Here is a 21,505-nt window from a genome sequence, read left to right as displayed (position 1 = left end):
CGGAAGGATGAGGAAGAAAAGAGACATGGTGAAAGAAGGCTCAGTGTGATGAGAGGAGATCGATGGGAGAGAAACGGAGGGAACCTGAATCAGGAAGTCTTGGACGAGCTGCGAGATATGAGAACACTGATAAACAATTCTCGAATAGGCAACAGAGTGCAGCTGGCGGAGGCAATAGAAGAGGCCGATAAATCTCCATTTACCTATGAGATAATGTATGCGTACATCTCAGAGAAATGCGTGCTACCAACGCTACCAAGCATATTAAGCGGATCTGAAAGTGCTTTCCAGCACTTGAAGAAATACACCCTTTCGTTGATGCAATGGGGACGAAATGATGCGGTACTTTGTCGATACTTTCCCGCGAGCTTGGCCGGGGAAGCATTGGCCTGGTTTGATGGACTACCAGAAAGATCGATTTCATCGTTTAAAGACTTACAGAGGATATTTATGACCACTTATATAACTAACAACATTTTGAGACCAGGATATCTATTCAATTTGAGAAGGAGACCCACAGAAAGCCTGTGAGGATTGGTGACGAGATGGAGAACGGTATGCAGCGATCTTGCAGGGAGAGTTGACGAGAAAATTTTCATCTTAGCTTTCGTGAACGCTTTAATCCCAACTGACCTGTTGTACACTCAAATATTCATTATTCGAAACTCGTTGGCGATGAATGAATTGAGAGAATACCAAGAGGAGTACATAGCCTTGGAAGAAAAACAGAGGTAAGTTAGCGAAGTGGCACCGATTCCATCAAAAGAAGGAAATTCAAGGCTATTACCAAGGACAGTGCATGTCGTGGAGAGTAATTCGAAACATGGGAAAGGAGAGCCTTCAACTCCAGTCCCAGCGAAGCTTGTAGCTGTATCGAGTGGAGATCAAGAATGGATTGATCAACAAAGGTATGAGGAGTCAATACGAAGGAATTACGAGCCAAGAAATTACAATATATGGTATCAACAAAGGAATAATCAAGGACCTAGATTTGGAGAGCGGCAACCAAATGTGCCAGATTTCGAAGATCTGAAGCTCCCAAGGCTTAACACGACTGTGGAAAAGGTATGAGAGGCAATAGTATTAACAGAGGAGATCCCACCACCACCCAATTTGGGAAGAGAGCCACCCCAGGGACCAGGAGTCATGAGTTCTGTAGATATCATCGTTTTCACGGGGACCACACAAGGGACTGTCGAAACATACGATGAATTATACTTTGTCTCATAGAACAGGGAAAACTCGCACATTTTATGGAAGTCTATGTGCCACCACCACCGCCACCACTTCGTGACAATCAGCAGATATACCGAATTGAAATAGATCGGGGAGCACAAAAGCCGAATTGTAATACGATAATACATGCAGTAAAGAGCATCCAAAATTTCCATGAAAACATACTTAAAAGAGTACATAAGAGGGACTTCGAAGGAAGTGAAATATTCAGCCTTACAACAAGAGAACCATTAGAGGAATGGAAGAAAAGAGAAATAACATTCTCAGCAAAGGATGCACCCGAAGGAGGAAATTCTCACACAAACCCCTTGGTTGTAACCCTGAATTTTGGGAAATACTCAAATTTGGAAGAAGATCAAGTTAAAAAGAAGAAAATATGGGCAATTGACTAGATCTTGGTGGATACGACACTAGTGGAAAACAGAAATTCCGCGACCGTCAGGACATGTCATATATACGAATTATACAACACCATTCAACCGTCTCTGATAGGGTCGCTGATAAAGCGTCTTATTTTTGTGCGACCCTTAGCCGTCCGCTTCAGAATAACGACTGGTTTTAAGTGTAACGGCATGCAGACTCTCAGCCGTGCGTCTCAGATTTTATATTATAATATAAAAAAATAGACTCAGATTTGATGAAATGCCTGAATTGTGAATCTGAAATGATCTGACTGCAAAGTCAAGTCATAGTCAAGTCAAACTGAATTGAAGTCAAGTCATAGTCAAGTCAGTCAAGCCAGTCAAGTCAAATGGAACTCAACCTAAAATTCAAATTTAAACTCAAACTGAGAATTCCACATTCATTCATTCATTCATTTCCATTGGGTTTACAATTACACAAAAATGATGAAATTCTGATTCAGAACAATACATGTCCAAGGTAGCTAGCTAGTGCTACCAAGAAAATGTTAAACAATAAAACGACAGGTTCAGGTCCTCCGATGACGATGAACTTAGCCAATGCTTCATGAATGATATCAAGTAGAGCATAGCAAATCAACAAATTCCTGCAAAGAAAATCAACAACAGTACAATGACTTTGTTCAGTTCATAATACACGGTAGAACAAAATAAGTTACTAGAGTATACTTCATATTCTTCCTTTTAATGTTGGAAGCATGTGTGAGGTAATTTGAGAGACTAAACCTAGATTTAGGTCATGCAAACAACAGTTGGTATACAATCAGGCAACAAGAGTGAAAACATAAATGAAGAAAACAGGAAATTCAGGAAAAGAAAAGGACTATAAGGGAATTACTTTTGTGGAATGCTTTTGGTATGCAAATCCTGATATCTCATATTCGGTTTCACCTCTATGATATCACAAGGGATTTCAGTAGCATTGAAAGAAAGTTATGTAATATGTTTGCAACAAAACAGGAGCTTCAGGGAGAAGGCATATACAAAGAAATGGGTTGAATCCTTCAGAAACTCGTGTATTTTTTTTTGGAAATTAACAACATCACAGGGGAATAATATTAAAACCCGTATCAAACGCCAACATGTTATATATATAATGGAATAGAAGATGTGAAGATTATAACCCAAAATTCGACATGCTATCTGACCCAAATAAGTATCAAAATCAAATCACAAAAGGAGGTTCAGGGTATGTTTTCAACTCACATATGCGCAGGTGGATCTACATGATTTCCACCAGTGGAATTATAAGGTGTCGGGCAAGTTCATTCACGTGTATCCCTATTTCTCGTGCCCTTGGAAAGATAACCAATTGTAAAAAATGAGATTAGAACGAAAGTAAAAGAGCTAACATAATAAATATGGAATCTACTAGAAGTCTAGAAGAGACATGTAAGAATAAATAGAATGAAACCTTACCTGAGCTTCACCATTCCAATACTCACCATCTCCAACAGTTGTCAAAATTGAGGGAGCTTCATTCGCATTTGCAGTGAAGAAAAATGGATCTTCCAAAGCATTCTTATTGGGATCTGATCTTATTGGAGATTCCAAAACCAAATTCCAATGTTCCCTTGTCACATCTCTGCAGTAAAAAACTTGTCTAGCTTGAGAAGCATGGATGAATGGCTCGTCAACTTCTTTTGAGTTTCTCATTAACTTTCTGAAGTTGACAAACCTCAACTTTGTATCTGCATCCACATATGATCCATGTACTTTGTCTTCGACTCGCACCCAATCACATAAAAAAATAATTTCAGAGAAAACTCCATAATCCAGTTCAAGTATTAGTTGTAGAATGCCGTAGTACGTAGTATCGTCATCGACCAAGTTAGTATCTTTGGAACTTGCTCTGAAGCTAGTGCAAGCATCCATGGTGACTCCACTATTTTGTGTAGTTAAATTTTTTTCTGCATCGGCTGTGTAAAAAAGATAGCCATTAATAAAATATGAGTTGTACGAAACTGTAGCGAAGGTAGGACCAATTGCCATCCTACGAAAATCTGTCATGGGAGTGCCTTCAAGTTGTTTCTGTAGCCATTCGATGTATTCTGTAGGTTTTATCCTTCCCGTACGAGTTTGGTTCAAATTACAAACATATGTCTCGTAATTCCTGTCAAAAAACAAACAAAGTGACAAGTCATAAGTACTAACAAATCAGGAAACGATAAACTCAATTTTAACAATTAATCACAATAAACTCAACCAGAAATCAAACATAGTGACAAAAATCTACTAAGAATTGACAATTTTCTCTTATGATTCAAACTCAATTTTAATTGTCAAAAGATAAGACACTTTCAGTTTTAGCATGTGGTAGTTAACTACTAGTTTAAGTTCATTAGATGCAATAAAGTAATAAACACTACATTCATGTCTTTGAACTTAAAAGCCAATGCTTAGTACGATGAAATGATCTGAAGAGATATCAACTTAGGAGAAACTGAAGAGATATCAACTCAGAACCAACAATTTAGAAGAAACTGAAATAAAGTAGCATGATTTACACTAGAGTAGCATGAACCAACAAATCAGAAGCAACATTTAATTCAGACAAAGTGTACTTGACTTGCATTCAATCTAATCTTGATTTTAAAAGTTCATCCCAATGCTCTTGCTTAATGAATCTACACATTGGTATTTCTCATTCCACATAAGAAAAATCTAGGGAAGAATGTCTTGTTTTATGAATTTTATGACAATTTGCAACCATATTTTGTAAGCTGGATTAGGCATGACTACTTGCTATAAGCACACAAGACACGGTACAAATACAGATGAGTTCAGGAAAACTAGGAACTAGGTACAAATACCCGTTGCACCGATAAGACCAAACAAAATTGGCCTGAAATGAAATTACACAAAGTTGTCAAAAGCTGGTCAAGAAAAGGGATAGTGCACCCGCCAATATAGATGTTAAAGAATGTTCCCACTGCTGCACATAAGAAGGTCCAAAATGAATAGTACTTGACCACCACCATTCATTCCCTGGAGATCACATCAAAAATATATAGCAGTAAGAAATACTGGTGCACATAAGAAAAGCAATGCAAACATAATAAATTGTTCAGCTGCTCCTAAGAAAGGTCATGCAGAATCGAAGGTTAAAAACTCAATAACCTTAAAATTAAGAACAATTTAGATCAGAAATGGAATTAAGAGCTTTACTTTACTTAAAACAAGAAGAAAAAAACACTAATTTGTAGTCATTTGTAGTCCACAACAATCCCAGAAAAGTCAAGTCACAACAGCAAGCATTTCATGTCTACAGGTCTCTTTACACATCTTGTATCTATGATTCTTGTGCCAGAAGATGATCTTGATTTGGAAACAATGAATCAGTAGTGAATCAAGCAACGTAATCAAAATTCATATTCAACGATTTCTGATTTCTCATCTTACCTAAACAGTTGATTTCCACATAGTAAGTCTAAACCTAAATATATATGAAGATTATTTGAATCAAATTGTAATACAACTATTCTAACATCCAAGATTATTTGCTTTTCACTCACACCATCCATAAACACAAGTCCTGAAAATTTTACCTGGAATGATAACGAAGTTGAGAAATAATTGTGCACATAATAAGATAAACAAATCATGCAATTGATCCATAACTAGTTATAAATGTTAGCTGAGCATTAGCATTGCTTGTGCTAGGATTGCAGTTTAAACCATCCATCAATGTCTCAACAGTGACCTCAAGAGTACGGACACGATCCTCCACAGCTATAGTCTTCAGCACCTGTAGAAGCAAGCAGTTCAGTTTTTGAAATCCCACCTCCCATTCCTCGAACAAAGCCCCTATTATCAGTTCCAAGCACCTACGAAGAAGTAAACAAAATCATTTAGCTAGCTAGTAACTGACAAGTTTCTTTTCTGCAATATGAAATCATATGCACCCACCGCGGCGACTGCATCTTTGTCCAAATTGGTTTCCTCTCTATACTGCTCAGTTTTGTTCAACTCTCTTATCTTCGCCTGCAAAGTAATCAGATCATATGTAAGTAGAAAACAAATTTCAAAAGAAACCAACAGATAAATATATGCAAGTCAATCAAAAACCAACAAACAAAAATGACATGACATACAACATATTCTCTGCATTTTATTTCATAACAATTTGGGTCCATCAACTCAAGTGCTTCTTGAGGGATTTCTTGGTAAAAATTTGTTGCCAAGTATACATCAGTTCTTGATACACTTCCGGTTGGACAAGCACCATTTCACGCAATTGTGACGGCTAATGGGACTGAGGACAAAGTCAGAGGTTAACAACCTGCGTTAATGCCTATTTCTCTTCTTAAAATTGATTAAATCAATTTGTTCTTTAGGTATTCATTATAGGTTGGTGGTTGTTCCTCATCCAAAACCATTTTAGGCAGTCTTTAGATAGATGGGGTGATTCATGGTTTATCCTTGAAAAAAATAACACAGATTCGAGACCAAAATCATTATACCTGTGAAGATCTTCCTGCAACTTAAGCTGTTGAAGATCAAACTGAAATCAACAAAAGAACTATAAATAGTTATAACCCACTGAAGATGATCAACCAAGGCTACTACAGTTAAAAGAAATTAAAAAATTAAAACCCAAATTGAAACCTACCTGATGAACTAACTCAAACCCTAACTGAGAGATCAGACTGAAATCAAAAAAAATAACGATAAATAGTTAGAACCCACTGAAGATAATCAAGCAAAAAGCTACTCCAGTTAAAAGAAATTAAAAAAATTAAAACCCAAATTGAAACCTACCTGTACCTGATAAACAAACTCAAACCCTAACTGAGAGATCAAACTGAAATCAACAAAAAACGATAAATAATTAGAACCCAATGAATATAATCAAACAAATAGCAAAACAAATTAAGAGAAAACAAAAATTTCAAAACTCAAATTCAAACCCTAATTATTGTACCCGATTTTGTTTAGAAAATCAAACCATATAAGCACTAAATTCACAGACGTAGAAGGTTAATTCACATATGTAGAAAATCGAGTTTCTATTAGGTATTTAGATAAATTTAATGGTTGAGTTCTGATTCATGGTGAGAGGTTTCAGGGAGGTGAGTGTTTCGGCTGCGGCTAAGCTAGGGAAGGAGAAGTAAAGAGAGAGAGAAATGCGAGGGGATTTATATAGGATCGATAAAAACGAAGTTGAAATCCAGCCGTTCATACGTTGGAAAGATCTTGACCGTGGGAAATGGCGCCAAGTTTCCCGCTCAGGGAAACTATCAGAACTGCAGCTCCCGGCTAGGCGTCTCTGAATCGGAGCTCCAGGAGGGGTAAAATAGTAAATATATTTTGTTATTGTGAGACGCTTAGCTAGGCTCTCAGAATTTTCCCGGTTTTTTATTATATCAGGGACTGCTCTGACGGGTCAACGGTCAAACTACGGTTATTGAGAGTCTCTGATGTGTGTTGCCAAATGCACATTTTCCACTAGTGCGAGGAGATCGGTCGATATACTCTTTTATCACACATTTAAAACCATGGGGTACAAAGATTCGTATCCCGTGCCATCAACGTACAACATATATGGGTTTAGCGGAGTTGCATCTAAGCCGAAAGGAGAACTAGTTGTAAAATTTTTTGCTGGCGAGCTGGAAATGAAAGTCACAGTCTACGTGATAGACATAGACTCACCATACAATGCTCTCATAGGGAGACCATGGATACACGGGATAAAAGGGATTGCATCTACATATCATCAAGCAATACGATTTCCCATGCCAAGTACGATTGGCGAGATAAGAGGAGATCTCCTGGACGCGCAAGATTCATCAAGAAGGATGTCCATAACTATGAAGAGAAACAAAGAAAGAAAATCGAGCAAAGGAAAAAGGCGTGCGAATAAAGAAGAGCGGAGCAACTGATGGTATTAACAATCGGGACATGTGAAGAGTTGGACGCAACACGGAGGGACTTAAACAAAGAGGAAAAAATGAGGAGTGATGGTGAGATGGAGCGCGAGATGACTCCAGAAAAGGGAGGTAAAGCTGAGGTAAAGAAAAGTGAAAAGGCAAGGAAAAGAAAAACGGCTGAAGGAAGCGAGGGATCGAGAAGTGAGAAAGAAACCCCTACCGTTAAATAAAAACGAGCTCGGGAGGAGGAGAAAAGATAAACACTTCTAAGCATAAAAGAACATTGGAACAAGAGGCTGATGAAAGCGTTGAGTTGCATGATTCTATAGGTAAAGGGAAAAGCGCTTACAAAGAAGAAGAAGAATTGGAGCGATTGAAGGACGAACTCTATCAAGAAAGACGAAAGAGGGAAGACTTAGTGAAGGAACGCATAAGGTTGGAAAGAAAAAATGAGAAGCTTATAATCAAGAACAATCATTTAAAAAGGAAGCAAGAGGGGAGTAGTGCACACAGAGGAGAATATATTCCGAAAAAGATAGCTGAAGGATATCTCGACTACCGGCGAGATAACAAGGGGAGAGGGGAACAAAACGAACGAGAAGAATTAAAGAAAGACATAGAGAATAACAGGAGAGAATTCAGAGAAAGAGAGTATTTAATGTAGCAATCGATGGTGTCCGGTAGGAGAGGAAACAATACCCAAATAATAGAAAAGGCAACCGGGCTGCAATCCAAACTAACGAATAAATGCGCAAGAAGCGAACCATGGAAACCAGAAATAGCAGCATTGTTTTCGTTAAGGCAAAGAAAAAATGAAAATCTGCGAAGGCTAGTGGCGAGATGGGAAGCGATCTGCAGAGAACTAAAAGGAAGGATTTCAGAGGAAGATTTAGTGCGTTCATTCATCTATGCGTTGTCAAGTAGGAAGCCTTTATTCACGACGTTATCTAAGATCAGAAACGAAGTACAAATGAAGGAATTGAAAAGAAATTAGTCTGAGCATATTCACATGGAAGAAGAACACTGATAATCAAGGAAGAGTTATAGAAGCCAGATGAATGTACTTAATTCAATCTATCAATTGATAATGTATAAAATTTCAAAAGGATAGCAATAATTTTTATGAATTTTGATAAATCATATCACGAATATGAATTTCACAAGAGCAAGATAAGACCTCACATTAGGAAGCAAATAAGATTCATAAAATAAACAGTTTCTAGGGAAACTTAAAACCTTCGCCTAGGAAGGCTGAGAATCCACGGCATGCACCCTAGTTCGCATGAAAGTGCAAGAGGCAATACCTAACGCATGTCGTGAACAACTCTTAGGGATATAATCTAGGGGAAATGATAAGACCTATCCTCTGAGGGTCCCTTTTATGATGGCCTTCAGTAAGGGGTGCAGAAATATGACCAAGGCGCCGACGTATTCGGTTGAGCTGCGGGTGCCTGGGACGTCTGGGGCGTTACCGGCCATGTCCGTATGGCAAGTATTGACTATGATGCACTCGATCCCAAAGAAACCTCACTTAGGGTGTGGCTTCGTAACCCCGAGCCATATCGGCGAAGGTGATAAGAAGTCACGAAAACAACTGACTGTCGTAATAACTGGATGGGAGGAGACCAACATGCATGTTAGGGTTAACCTCCTTGAAGGGGAAATCAGGGGGAATATAAAGGGATGGCACCCTCCAGATTAGGGAGATGTGTGACCAAAAAAGACGGCAATGTCATGGGGCTAATGTGCATGGGACAGCTAGGCATGTCGCATTGTCGCAGAAAATAATATAATAAATGTTAAAACGAGGTAGATGGATTATTATTCGCAAGGGTAATAAGCTCCTGATTCTTCGTCGAATTAAAATCCTTCAAAAAGGATGAGGCAAAATAAGACCTTAATTAGGAGGCGCGCTAAGACCTTGTATAAAGTAACATATAACAATCAGAATGTGAATAAGAACTAAAGGCGGTGAGATAATTCTTGGAAGATAAAGAAAATAAGGTATCAAAGGTAAGGCTTTCAGAACTGAAGGAGGCGAGATAATATTTTTAGATTTTATGGTTAACATTATCCTCGCGAGGCTTAGCGTTTCGCCCCGACGAGAAGGGCAAGAGTCAAAGGAAAGAGGCAAAAACAAGAGCAAATAACATAAGAAAGCTGAAAACAAAGACCAAATGAGGAATGCAGGCGGAACATAAGGTAATACAATATAAGATGCTTCGTGAACCCAAAGGAAGGGAAGCATTTGGCAAGGTTAAGGCAAATATGGGAGGTATCAAATATCTCTACACCATACTTCAGAAACACACAAAAGAATAAGAGGCAAGTATATACTTTAAATTTCATTATTCTTTTGAATGTTTCTTCGGTAAGTATATACTTGGCGAAATATAAAATTATAATATTAAATAAATATATACTTAGCAAAATAGAAAATAACACAAAAATCAATCAAAATACTACCCAAAGAAGTTAAAATGTTTGCCCCCCAAGATTGGGAGCGCCCAGAAAGAAAAATTGTTTTTAAAGAAGTCAGACGTAAAACCAAAATGATTGTAGAAAATTAAAGCTACTGCTGAGGGAGGGCGTTATAAGTAACGGTTGTCTCGGGAATTTCATCACGCGCTCCACTAAGACCAACACCAGTACTAGCAGAAGCGCCCTTGGATTCTTCCTCCACGACCTTCGTGTCATCAGCCTTATGCTCCTCGCAATCTTCAGTGAGCCTATATTCATCACTAGAGATGACATTATCATCCTTTGGTTGTTCGTCATAGGAGAACACCTCCAAGGGAAAGGTAGGATGAGGAAGGCCTTGCTCGTCACAGAAGTTGCCAAAAAGAGAGACCAGATAACTCTGAGTGTTCTTGCGAGCTAATTTCTCCACCTTCGCAGAAGACTCAAGCATTTCGTCCATATCCTCGTTCAAACCATTGACCTCATTTTGAAGGCGAAGAATCTCTGTGCGTGACTCATCCCTTTCACGAGAAAGGCAGAGGACTTGGCTCTTGTGACGCTCTTCGGACTTGCAAAACCAAACAAAACTTCATCAGGAACTAGAAGTTTGACGATCAATGATATGTGGAATCATACCTAAAACTACCTTCCATCTGCAAGATAGTGGTATTCAAGGTTTCTTGAATATCAGTATACAAATGATCCAGCTTGGAGATCGTTATATCCGATTCTTGAAACCGGACACATAACTCGTGATATGCATTTTCCCAGCCTTTACCATGACCATACTTCGAGGTAACTTTGTCGGATTGAATAACAAGAGCACCCTTGTTTTTGCCAGGTTCGATGGACATGGTTTGAGAAGAATATTTGATGCACTTCGGGCGAGATGAGTTATCTAGCTGAGCCTGAAGGAGTTCCACTTTCCTTTTTAGACGGTCAACCTCTTCGTTTAAACCGACTACTTTATTACGAGGCCTGCGAAAGATAAGCCACAACCTTACTTTTACTATTGATCACGCGCTCGTAATCTTCTTCCAGTCTCTTATAGGCAGCCAACGACGAGAGGTGGAGACTCCTCGAAGTAAGGAGAAAATTGTTGACTCGTTGAAGTTCCAGCTTGAGGCGCTCATTGTCATCATGAAGATGGTAATTTAGCTCCTCATTACGAGAACAATCAATGGACAGGTGATCAACTTGCGAAAAAAGAGTTTCGACCTTCTCGTTTAAACTTGTGTTCTCAAAGACATAGAAGTCATTCTGGGTCACGAGGTTCACGTTCTTCACTCTTCTTACCTTATCATGTGCAATGTCAGATGGTAACGGTATGGAGACTGTTTGGAAGACAAAAACTGTCACTGTGAGAAATGATATAGATCCTAAAGTAGCTTTTAACATCCATTGTAGATCAAGTAAAGATGATTTTGGTGAGTATACACTATATTACAACCAAATTTTCTTTTGAAAATTTAACTTTAATTTTTGGCAGACAACTAAGTATAAGTGCAATTTAAGTTGGTATGATCCTAATGCAAAAAAGGACCACAAAAAGGAGTTTTTTGCTTACAAAGCGAGAAGAGATTGGATGTACAATTGCGAACATGATTGTAGATGGAGCTTTCGTCAAGATGGTGGCTATTTAGGAGATGGTTATCTTACAATAAAGTTTCCACCCAAAAAGATGTTTTCTTACGATGAATGATTCTAGACTGACAACCGTGTATGGTTTTATTCCAGCATTCTTCATATTCCAGTTGTCTATTGCTTCATTATGTATTTGGGGTTCTTAATGTATTTGGTTCTATGTGAATCATAATACTCATTAATAATAATTAACAAAAATTTTATGTTATAAAATTTCAGGTTGTTTTAAGTGTCCTTCACCGATACACAATCAAAAAAACAATGATTAACCGTTTTGAATTATCTAAGAATTAAACCGAAGCTAATAATTCGCAAGTTTGTGCACCAATGGAAAATTCAGCATGGGAGTAATTCAGTAGAGGTAATTTAAGGATCTGTAGATAATCAATCAGAGATAAGGAAATGAAACTAATGAATCTACCGTCAAAGCCAATACGCAACAGTTTTAATTCATCTGAAAAACTATTGAGATTTGCTTTCGTATTGCTATGCTAACCTGGCTTCTTGATGCATGCAACGGGTTGGCATGATGCAAATAAAGGGTTTTGTGCAATGGTTTTCTTTTGTTTCTGAATTGAGGACCAGCCATCTTTCCATTGGTGAGCGCACAAGAAGGCCAGGTCCAAGAAAGATGGATAGTAAAGTTGGTCCCTAGTAGGGGTGTAAATTCGGGCAGGCTTGGCCGCCCGGCCTAAAAACTAAGACAGGTCGGGTAGGCCAGGCTTAATATTTGCGAGCCTGTAAAAAAATCAGGCCGGGCAGGCCGGATAAAAGTAGATAATTTGCTACCCAAAGTCCACTCAGAGCCCGTTTTTTATACGGGCAGGCCAGATCAGACCGGAGAAGCCACTATTTTGAAAATATTTTTTTTGTTAAAAAAGTTTAAATTTTCAAATGGATAGTATTAAATTTATTTATTTTTAATACAATATCCTTTTCTTTCTAACATTGCATATCATAAGTAATAGTATTATTTTATATTTAAATTACAATGACAAATTTCTTATTTTAGTCTATAATAAATAATTAATTATAGTACAATAAACTTTCTAAATAAGAAAATATATTAACATTAATGTTTTGAAAAGGTTAATTATAAGTAAAAACAACTATATATTTTATTTTTCTAAATACACAATTGACAATCATAAAATGGTATCTTTTAAGTCTTTTTAAGAGGATACTAAATGATTGATGGCATAAAGAAGGCTTTCATGCCGGGAACCAGGCAGGCGGTCTGTGACGGACCATAACAGACTTTAGGCTACTTCGGGTACAGGCAAGCTCAGGCGGATACACGCAGGCTGATTTTTTTTCTAGTATTATTTACACCCCTAGTCCCTAGAAGTTATGATTTTTTGGTAAGTAAGAAAGAGTGTGATTCCTAAAAGTGGGTTCGATCTCCAACCTAGGCTTTATGTTCTTATAGGGTTCGATCTCCAACCTCGTCTATGGAAGCGGTGATTTATGTTCTTACAGGGAAATCGTGTTCCCTTTGGTGGTAACAATCTATGGCTACGCCAAGCAATTCAAACATTTGTAGCACAACCTACATATATTTTGCCTCTTTTAGAAGTTATTTTCATTTCTCCAGAGAGAATGATCTACAAGGATAGCATGTGAACAAATTAATAAAAAGTATTTCTATTATTTTTTCAATAAATATTTCATTTTCATCAGAACCAAATACATCAACAAACACAAATACATAAAGAAGAAATAACGAATACTCCTCATGACACCTAGTAGTCTTCCTTCACGATATTATCCACATGATACTAGTCTAGAATCATCAGTAAGACAACATCTTTTGAAACGGAATCTTGTTATCCGTTTCAGGCCAACCACCCCATAGCCACCAACTTGACGAATGCTCCAATAACAAGGATTTTTTACAATATTTCCTCCAATTTCTTTTTGCTTTGTAAGCCGTAAACTGGACATTGTGGTATCCACCATCAGAACAAGTCCAACTTGAATCACATACAATCTTTGTCGTCTTCCTAAAATTAACCTTGAATCTCCATTGGAAATTTTGTTTCTGATATAGTGTCTTCTCACCCAAATCATTTGCACTGGATGGATTTTTAAAGTTACTTTTGGATGTATATCATTTTATACATTAACATTCTTTGGATTTGCCCAAATACCTCCCAAGCTATAACCATCTACTGAATCTGAACATAATGTAGCTAGTATGAGCGGAGACGAAGAGAAACCCCAAATTTAAAAATTATTTTGACATTATTGTAATCTTTGAAAACTGGGAGACTCTGATTTATAACTTCAATGAGAGTTTGTCTTCTGGTCAACTAAAGTTGTGTATTTTGAATACCGGAACAAAAATTAGGTGATAAATGCTATAGGAGGCATATACGTAGCATATATGGAAAATCATGCCTTAATTGGAATTTGATTTATGTCAGATTAATTGTGCGAAATTTCTTATATTGATATTATTTTGACAAATTACTGAAGGAAACAAAATATCATGATGGATCCCTTGATCAAATTTTGACTTAATATCTCCACAGTCAGATATGGAAGGAGTATTTGTATGCTTTGCATTTCATAAAAAAAATAGGTGATAATGTTAGAAAGAATCTGATTTTTAACCTCAGTGAACTTGCATGTACGTAGAATAATTGGAAAAACATGCCTTGATTGGAATCTGATTTATGCCAAATTAATTGTACGAAATTTCTTATATTGATATTATTTTGGTAAATTACTAAGGAAACAAAATCAGAATGGATCCCTTGATTAAATTTAAGCTTAATATATTCACAATCAGAAATGGAAGGATGATTTGTAATAAATTCACTGTTTTTCCAAAATCTTTTGATATGGCGAGACATATTCCTTTGGGATCCTTTTTGTGTCAAACTGGTTTTATTGTGATAAAATAACTTAAAAGGAATGTTTTTTAAAAAAGAAAAACATTTATCTTGGAAATGCTCCAAGAACCCTAGCAGCACCGTTGAGAAGATAGAGACCAGAAAATTTAATCTAAATTTATAGAAGACCAAAAATATCGGTAATTAACCGGGGTACAAAAAACCAAATGCTTTTGATGGGTAGGTAGATTAGCTTAGAGGTACACAAATAAAGGGGTATCACTAGTATTTCTAGGAGTATATAAAGTAACACGCTATTTTCTTTCTCAGTATACCACTTACGGGGACAGGCATATGATAAAGTTACCTTTGTGAAATTTGTAAAACTACACATTTATGAATCTGTTTACAGATTTAATGAATGTATCATAGAGTAATTTTATCCTTTTTTATCGTGGATTAGTACTATATTTACAAACCCAACATAGAAAGAAATTGTTTTCCAACCTTTTACAATCAATTTGATATAAATTAGATTCCTCCGATTAAGGAATATGTTGTCATATGTTCTTAAAGTTAAAACTATAAAACACCATCAATGATCAATAAAGCAATAACAAATTTCTTAAGACCTAGTTATCATTCCAAGGCTGCTTCCCATAGTAATAATGTCAAAATCATCGATTTTAGTTTTGGGATCTGCTACTGCCATCTTCTTAAATACACTTCTTGTTTTATCTTTATTCCAAGCGCAGACAGTTGAGGGTATTAAAACTATTTGGAGCAAAAAAACTGTCACTCTGCAAAATGATATAGGTCCGAATATAACTTTAATTATCCATTGCCGGTCAAGTGAAGATGATCTGGGTGAGCAGATATTATATTACAAACAAAATTTCCAATGGAGATTCAGTGTTAATGTTTGGGAGACAACTAAATTTGTTTGTGAATCAAGTTGGAAAGATGCAACAAAAGGTGATGGTCACTCAAATAGAGGGTACGAAGAAAAGTTCACAGCTTACTCTCCAACCAGAGACTGGCACCAACGTTGTAACGAAGATTGTTTTTGGAGCATTCGTCGAGATGGTGGCTACTATGGCGATGGTAAAACTGAAGGAGAATCCAAGTTTCCGTTTCTAAAGATGTTCTCTTACGAGTGATTCTAGACTGGATGTGGGCATTTCCGTGAAAGAATCTACTGAAGATTTTGGTCCCAACACTCTAAATATTTCAGTTTACATTACTTCATTACGTATTTGATTTCTAATGTAGTTTAAGTTCTTATGTGGATCAGATAATTAATAAAAAATTTATATTAATATTAATAAGAGCAAAGACTATGTGATTTTCAAATGGGTGAGAGACTATGTGATCAAACAACAATTCGAGTGTTGTATATGCTCCCATCTTAACTCAAACGGCAGACCAAGCTCTCTTTTCTTTTCAAATGGCGGAGCAGGTGCCATACATGATCCATTGTTAGCTAGTCTACGATAATCAATATTATATGATTATATGAATTTGTAAGTGAGGTTGAGAATTAAAATCGAGGGAAAAGTAATTCGGAACAGCTTATTTAACAGAAAGATTAGATTAGTAGCTCATCATTCTTATTGGAAAATACGGGCCAAATTGACAAGAAATAGGTTGCGGCACCACATTATAGCATGAAGCAATTTTCCTGGTTACATTAGCTTGAAAATATGCTCCAATTTTGCCCCAAATAGTGATCTTTTATTCGATATATTGTTCTGATTGTCACATTATTGCAATAGGTTTAAGTTATTCATCTTAGTTGTTTAGCTTAATCTTATTAACATACAACGGTCAAGGTATCGGTGAAGGTTAAGGTTCTGTTGCAGTGTAGGATAAGGTTTAAATCTCTCTTTTCCCTCTTTGTTTTCACGTGCTATTTAGCTGTGTACAGCCTGTCTCACACACGCTTCTCGCATGCTCTTTTGTCTGTAATTGTTGTGTCTGACTTCTTTGAATACCTGCTTTTACTGTGTCAGGTTTCTGTGATGAATCACACTCTCTGTTGAGAGATTTGTTTTTAGTTCTCTGAATACACAATGTTGTTATGAAATCAGACAGGTTAGGTTAGGGTTCTTCTTCTCTTACCAAAATTTCTTCGATCCTGATCTTCAGTGATTTTCTCAATAGTTTTTAACATTCAATGAATGTGCTTGTGTATCTTCAATCTTTTGATTCAGAGACATTGATTCAAATTGTTTCTTTCTCAATATCAAGATTCAATTTTACTGTATTCAACAATGGAAAATCCAACTGAAACAACATCTTTTTCTCGAATTCCACTAAATCATCTCACAGGTTTTGTTCATCTTAAACTAAAGGAAGACAACTTCATAACCTGGAAGAAACTCATGAATCCTGTGATTCAAAAGTACAAGATAAGGCGATATCTTGATGGTTCTCACCCATGTCCTCCTCAATACACATCACCTCGTAATGAAGCTAATGGGATTGAAAGTTCTCTTTATGTTGATTGGATGGATGGGGATTCAACTATAATCATGTGGATCAATTCAACTATTTCTGGTTCGGTTATATTCTACTTTTCAAGATCGACTACTTCACATCATCCGTGGACAAGTATAGAAGAAAGATTTGCAAGAGCTTCATCTACTCACTCCATTCAGTTGCGTACAAAGTTTTTATCTCTATCTCAAGGTGATAAGTCTATTCCATCTTTGATTAATGAAATCAAGTCTTTGTCTGATCAACTAGCAGCTGCTGGTTAAGTTATTTCTGATAAAGAGTTAGTTATAGTTACTCTCAAGGATTTAAACTCAGATTACATTCCATTTGCAACTTCTATGAGACACAGAAATCCGCCAGTGACTTGTATTGAATTACATAATAATCTGTTAAGCGAAGAGACTGTTATTAGTGAAAGACACAAATATACACTTGAAACTTCAGATGCAAAGGCCTTTTTAGCTAATCATGGAAATTATAGAGGAGGATCATCTAGAGGAGGTTAATATAGAGGTGGAAATTCTTTTAGAGACAGAGGTTATCATGGAGGCAAATATCCAAATCCCTATATATTTTGCAGAGGTACTTCAGGAAGAGGCTATTCTCATTTTCAAGACCAGGAACCTTGTCAGATTTGTAAACAAGATGGACATCTTGCACCCAATTGTACTCAAAGGTTAAACTTCTCATACAAAGGCAAAGCTCCTCCAGACAATTTGAGTGCAATGTTAGGTGCTGCTGATATATTTGATGCAGAAGAGTGGATTGCTGATAGTGGAGCTAATAATCATGTTACTTCTTCCACTACTCAACTGCATGACATTACTTCTTATGATGGTTCTAAGGAAATTCAGAAAGCTAATGGAGCAGGTATGTCCATTTCTTGCAAAGGGAACTCTAATAGAATAAATAATAATCATTCATTCATTCTTAAAAATGTCCTAGTTGTTCCACAATCATCACACAATCTTTTATCAATTCACAAAATTTTATCTGATAACAACTGTTCATTAACTCTTTATTCATCTGGATTTGTTGTGAAGGACCTCAATTCTGGGAAGGTTATCTTCCAAGGGCCACATAAGAATGGTCCTTATCCAATATTTTTCAACACACACCCTCATGATCTCTCTTCCATAATCACAGATCATGCTCTCCTCCATAAAAGATTTGGGCATCCCTCTTTCCAGACTCTGCAAAGATTATGTAGAAAATTAAATTTGTCCAATGTCTTCAATAAACACTTTTTCTGTAATGACTGCAGTATTTGTAGATCTCAAAATTTCCCATTTCAGTTATCTTGTAATGAGGCTACTAGACCTCTTGAGTTGTTACATAGGGATTTATGGGGTCCATGTCATAATCCCTCTACATCTGGTGCATTGTACAATGCAAATGTTATTGATGATTTTACAAAATATGGATTTTGCCTTTGTCCACTAAACCTGATTTTAAATATCCCTTTGTTTCCTTAGTTGCTAAAATTGAAAATATGTTTCCAACATCAGTAGTTACCATAAGAACTGATAATGGTAGTAAATTCCTTAATAAATATCTTCACCATTTCTGTTCCACTAAAGGAATTACTCATGAGATGACTTGTCCTCATACACCTGAGAAGAATGGTGTTGCTGACGTCAAACATAAGCATCTTATTCACATTACTAGAACTCTTCTTTACCAATCTGGTTTACCAACTTCTTTTTGGGTTGAAGCCTTACACACTGCAAATTATCTTATTAACATGTTATATGTTAGAGCATTCCTCGGTCGAACTTTCATGTGTTGCTATCTCAAGCATGTTTGTCAATGTTAGTGATCAAAACTATAAGTCTTGATTTTTAGTCTACTATAGCTAAGTCTTCATAGAGATTCATCATACAAGACGAAGAACTACTCAAGGAACTGGTGGAACTTCATCGACAAAAAGGTATGTGGAAACTTGAACTTATCTATCACTCAAAAGTATATATATTCTATCTCCTACTCTTTGATACAAAAAGTTGTATGCTATATATATACTTTGATTATAAACATTTGGTATTTAGAGTTGAGTATACCTCGCCTATCTGTATCTCGAAATATGTGTTGGTAAGATTTTCGCTTCAACCAAGTTTATCTTTACGTAGTGACGAAAGTCATGTTATGTTTCAATCACTTTGAAAATTGCTTTGTCGAGAAATGGTGTAACAACTATATAACGTCCTCTAAGATTGTTTCAATGATTGAAATGAGAGTTTAGATTACATAAACAATAGTGGACATAAGCATTGTTGTGGAAAAACATTTATGTATAAGTCCTATTCCTTGAACCAATGTTTGCGAACTTTGTTGATCAAGAGAACTAGAAGAATGACGTGATCCAAGTCCGCGAACTGCCGAAGTTCTCAAACCCGAGAATTTCTGCTGGAGTTGGCAAACTATTTGCGTGAAGCTAAGTCCGCGAACCGGCGAAGTTCTCATACCCGAGAATTTCTGCTAGAGTTTGTAAACTCTACCCGGTAACTTAAGTCCGCGAACCTAGTCTGCGAACTTGAGAAGATTATATATCTAAAGATGATTTCTGAACTTAAACTTAAAAACACTAAGGAATGCAGTTTGCAAACCGTGGCTATAAAAGTTCATGAACCGATTCAAGTGAATCAAATCATCTTTGCTTCAATTGTATCTTGTGTAGTACATGAGATTTCCTTGCAATTTAACAACGCTATAACTAGTTCATTTTGAAGTCATTTGAACTAGTTATGGTGAAGAATAACATGGTTGATATGAAATTCTCAAATCGCTAACCTATTTGGTTAACTATTGTTGAACCAAAAAGTACTTACATTTGGGTATGGTTAACAAACCTAGAAGCGTGCATTTCATTTGTGTGTAACAAGCTAAGTTTTCGATCTAACGGTTGAGAAATATTAGCTTAAATCTAAATCAGGTTTTCATCTAACAGTGAATATTTATTAGTTTGTTACCAAGGTAACTTAATTGCAAATCCTGATTTGAAAGACTATATAATGGGAACACTAGTATCCGTGCGAAACTAATCTCCACACTTTAATCTCCACACATTACGTGTGATACTAGTTTGCATGCTAGAGTCGGTTATCCTTTAACCTTTGGTTTTCTTCTTCTAAAAACCAGGTTAACGACTTAAAGACTTCATTGGGATTGTGAAGCCAGACCGATACTACTTTTATCGTAGTTGTGTGATCTGATCTTGCATCTTCTACCGTACGAATACAATCATATTGATTGTCTTGGGATTGATATCTACGATAGGAAAAATATAAAAAGTAATCACAAACATCTTCATCTCATTGTTTATGATTCCGCAACATCTTGTTTTGCTACCATACGATTAAGATTGTTGTTAGGTGATTGATAACTCTAGGCTTTTCTTCTGGAATATAAGACTGGATTATCAATTGGTTCCTGTTCACCTTGATTATTATCAAAAGACGGAACAAAACCTTTTAAGGTTTATCTGTGGGAGAAAGATTGATCCTTTGGTAGACTTGTCTGTGTGAGACAGATTTGTTTATTATCAAGTCTTCGACTTTGGGTAGTATCAACTCTTAGTTGTAGGTGAGATCAGCTAAGGGAATCAAGTGCGCACTATCCTGCTAGGATCAGAGGCGTAGGGAGTACAACCATACCTTGGGTCAGTGGGAGACTGTTTGGGGTTCAACTACAGTCCAGTACGAAGTTAGCTTGGAGTAGGCTAGTGTCTGTAGCGGCTTAATACAGTGTGTGTTGAATCTGGACTAGGTCCCGAGGTTTTTCTGCATTTGCGGTTTTCTCGTTAACAAAATTTATGGTGTCTATGTTATTTCTATTTCCGCATTATACTGTTTTATGTTTATAATGGAAATAATACAGTTTGTGCGTTTAGATCATCAATTAGAATAATCCAACCTTTGGTTGTTGATTTACATTGATTGATCCTTAGATATTGGTCTTTTGTACCATCCAAGTTATTCCTTGTATTTGATTAGAACTCGCAGTTCCTGATTGAGTAAATCAAATCAAGAGAGAGATATAAACTCGTTGATATACTTTTAATTGATCGAGTCTTATTGATTCTCTTAAAATTATATTCGAGTTTGTCCATGCATATTGCTAAGCGAAATATTGGGTGGTGTTGTTAGACCCCCACTTTTTCATTACCAACCAGATCCATTGCTTTTCAAACACCATTTGAGCTCCTTTTTCATAAGACTCCTGACTACAATTTTTTAAAAGTTTTTGTTTGTTATTGTTCCCTTGGCTTAAACCTTATACATCCATTAAACTTAAACCTAGAAGCAAGCAATGTGTTTTTCTTGATTATATAGTCTTAATCATAAAGGCTATAAATGTTTTGATCTTGTTTCCAATATAATATATATATCCAGAAATATATTCTTCATTGAGTCTTATTTTCCTTATAAGGATATTTTTCAAACATCTAACACTGATCTTGTATTTTCTGAGTCACCAGCTCTCTCTTCTAAGGAATCCATTTCTCCTTCTTCCACGCATTCCACTAATCTTTCTAAAG

At 36.5% G+C, this 21,505-nt stretch overlaps 2 protein-coding genes across 3 annotated transcripts; one reads left to right on the top strand and one right to left on the bottom strand.

The window, feature by feature from the left end:
- Window positions 1-2,024: 2,024 nt before the first annotated feature.
- On the bottom strand, window positions 2,025-3,905 carry LOC113337122. 2 transcript variants are annotated; one of them, XM_026582801.1, is made up of 4 exons: window positions 3,337-3,905; window positions 3,078-3,243; window positions 2,865-2,953; window positions 2,025-2,245 (listed from the first exon to the last, which is right to left on the bottom strand). In XM_026582801.1, exons 1-3 carry the CDS (start codon window positions 3,666-3,668, stop codon window positions 2,924-2,926), a joined length of 528 nt encoding a protein of 175 aa, XP_026438586.1. In that variant the 5' UTR covers window positions 3,669-3,905; the 3' UTR covers window positions 2,025-2,245; window positions 2,865-2,923. The 2 variants fall into 2 exon arrangements, with proteins under 2 accessions (XP_026438586.1, XP_026438585.1); XM_026582800.1 differs by having other exon boundaries at window positions 3,078-3,905.
- Window positions 3,906-15,137: 11,232 nt separating this feature from the next.
- Window positions 15,138-15,629, top strand: LOC113337201 (S-protein homolog 5-like). Its single transcript, XM_026582903.1, has one exon. The coding sequence runs from the start codon at window positions 15,138-15,140 to the stop codon at window positions 15,627-15,629; it is 492 nt and encodes a 163-aa protein (XP_026438688.1).
- Window positions 15,630-21,505: the final 5,876 nt, after the last annotated feature.

The sequence above is a fragment of the Papaver somniferum genome, unplaced genomic scaffold (genome assembly GCF_003573695.1).
Source record: "Papaver somniferum cultivar HN1 unplaced genomic scaffold, ASM357369v1 unplaced-scaffold_158, whole genome shotgun sequence".
Taxonomy (NCBI): domain Eukaryota; kingdom Viridiplantae; phylum Streptophyta; class Magnoliopsida; order Ranunculales; family Papaveraceae; genus Papaver; species Papaver somniferum.
Note: the sequence above shows the minus strand (reverse complement) of the source record. Positions and strands in the feature narration are given on the sequence as shown.

What these genes read in the sequence shown, in the direction of transcription:
- LOC113337122 (XM_026582800.1), bottom strand. Translation starts at nt 3,668, where the DNA reads ATGACAGATTTTCGTAGGATGGCAATTGGTCCTACCTTCGCTACAGTT. An exon ending in ATTGGAATGGTGAAGCTCAG is followed by an intron (nt 2,954 to 3,077) that starts GTAAGGTTTCAT and finishes TATCTTTCCAAG; the next exon opens with GGCACGAGAAATAGGGATAC.
- LOC113337201 (XM_026582903.1), top strand. Translation starts at nt 15,138, where the DNA reads ATGTCAAAATCATCGATTTTAGTTTTGGGATCTGCTACTGCCATCTTC.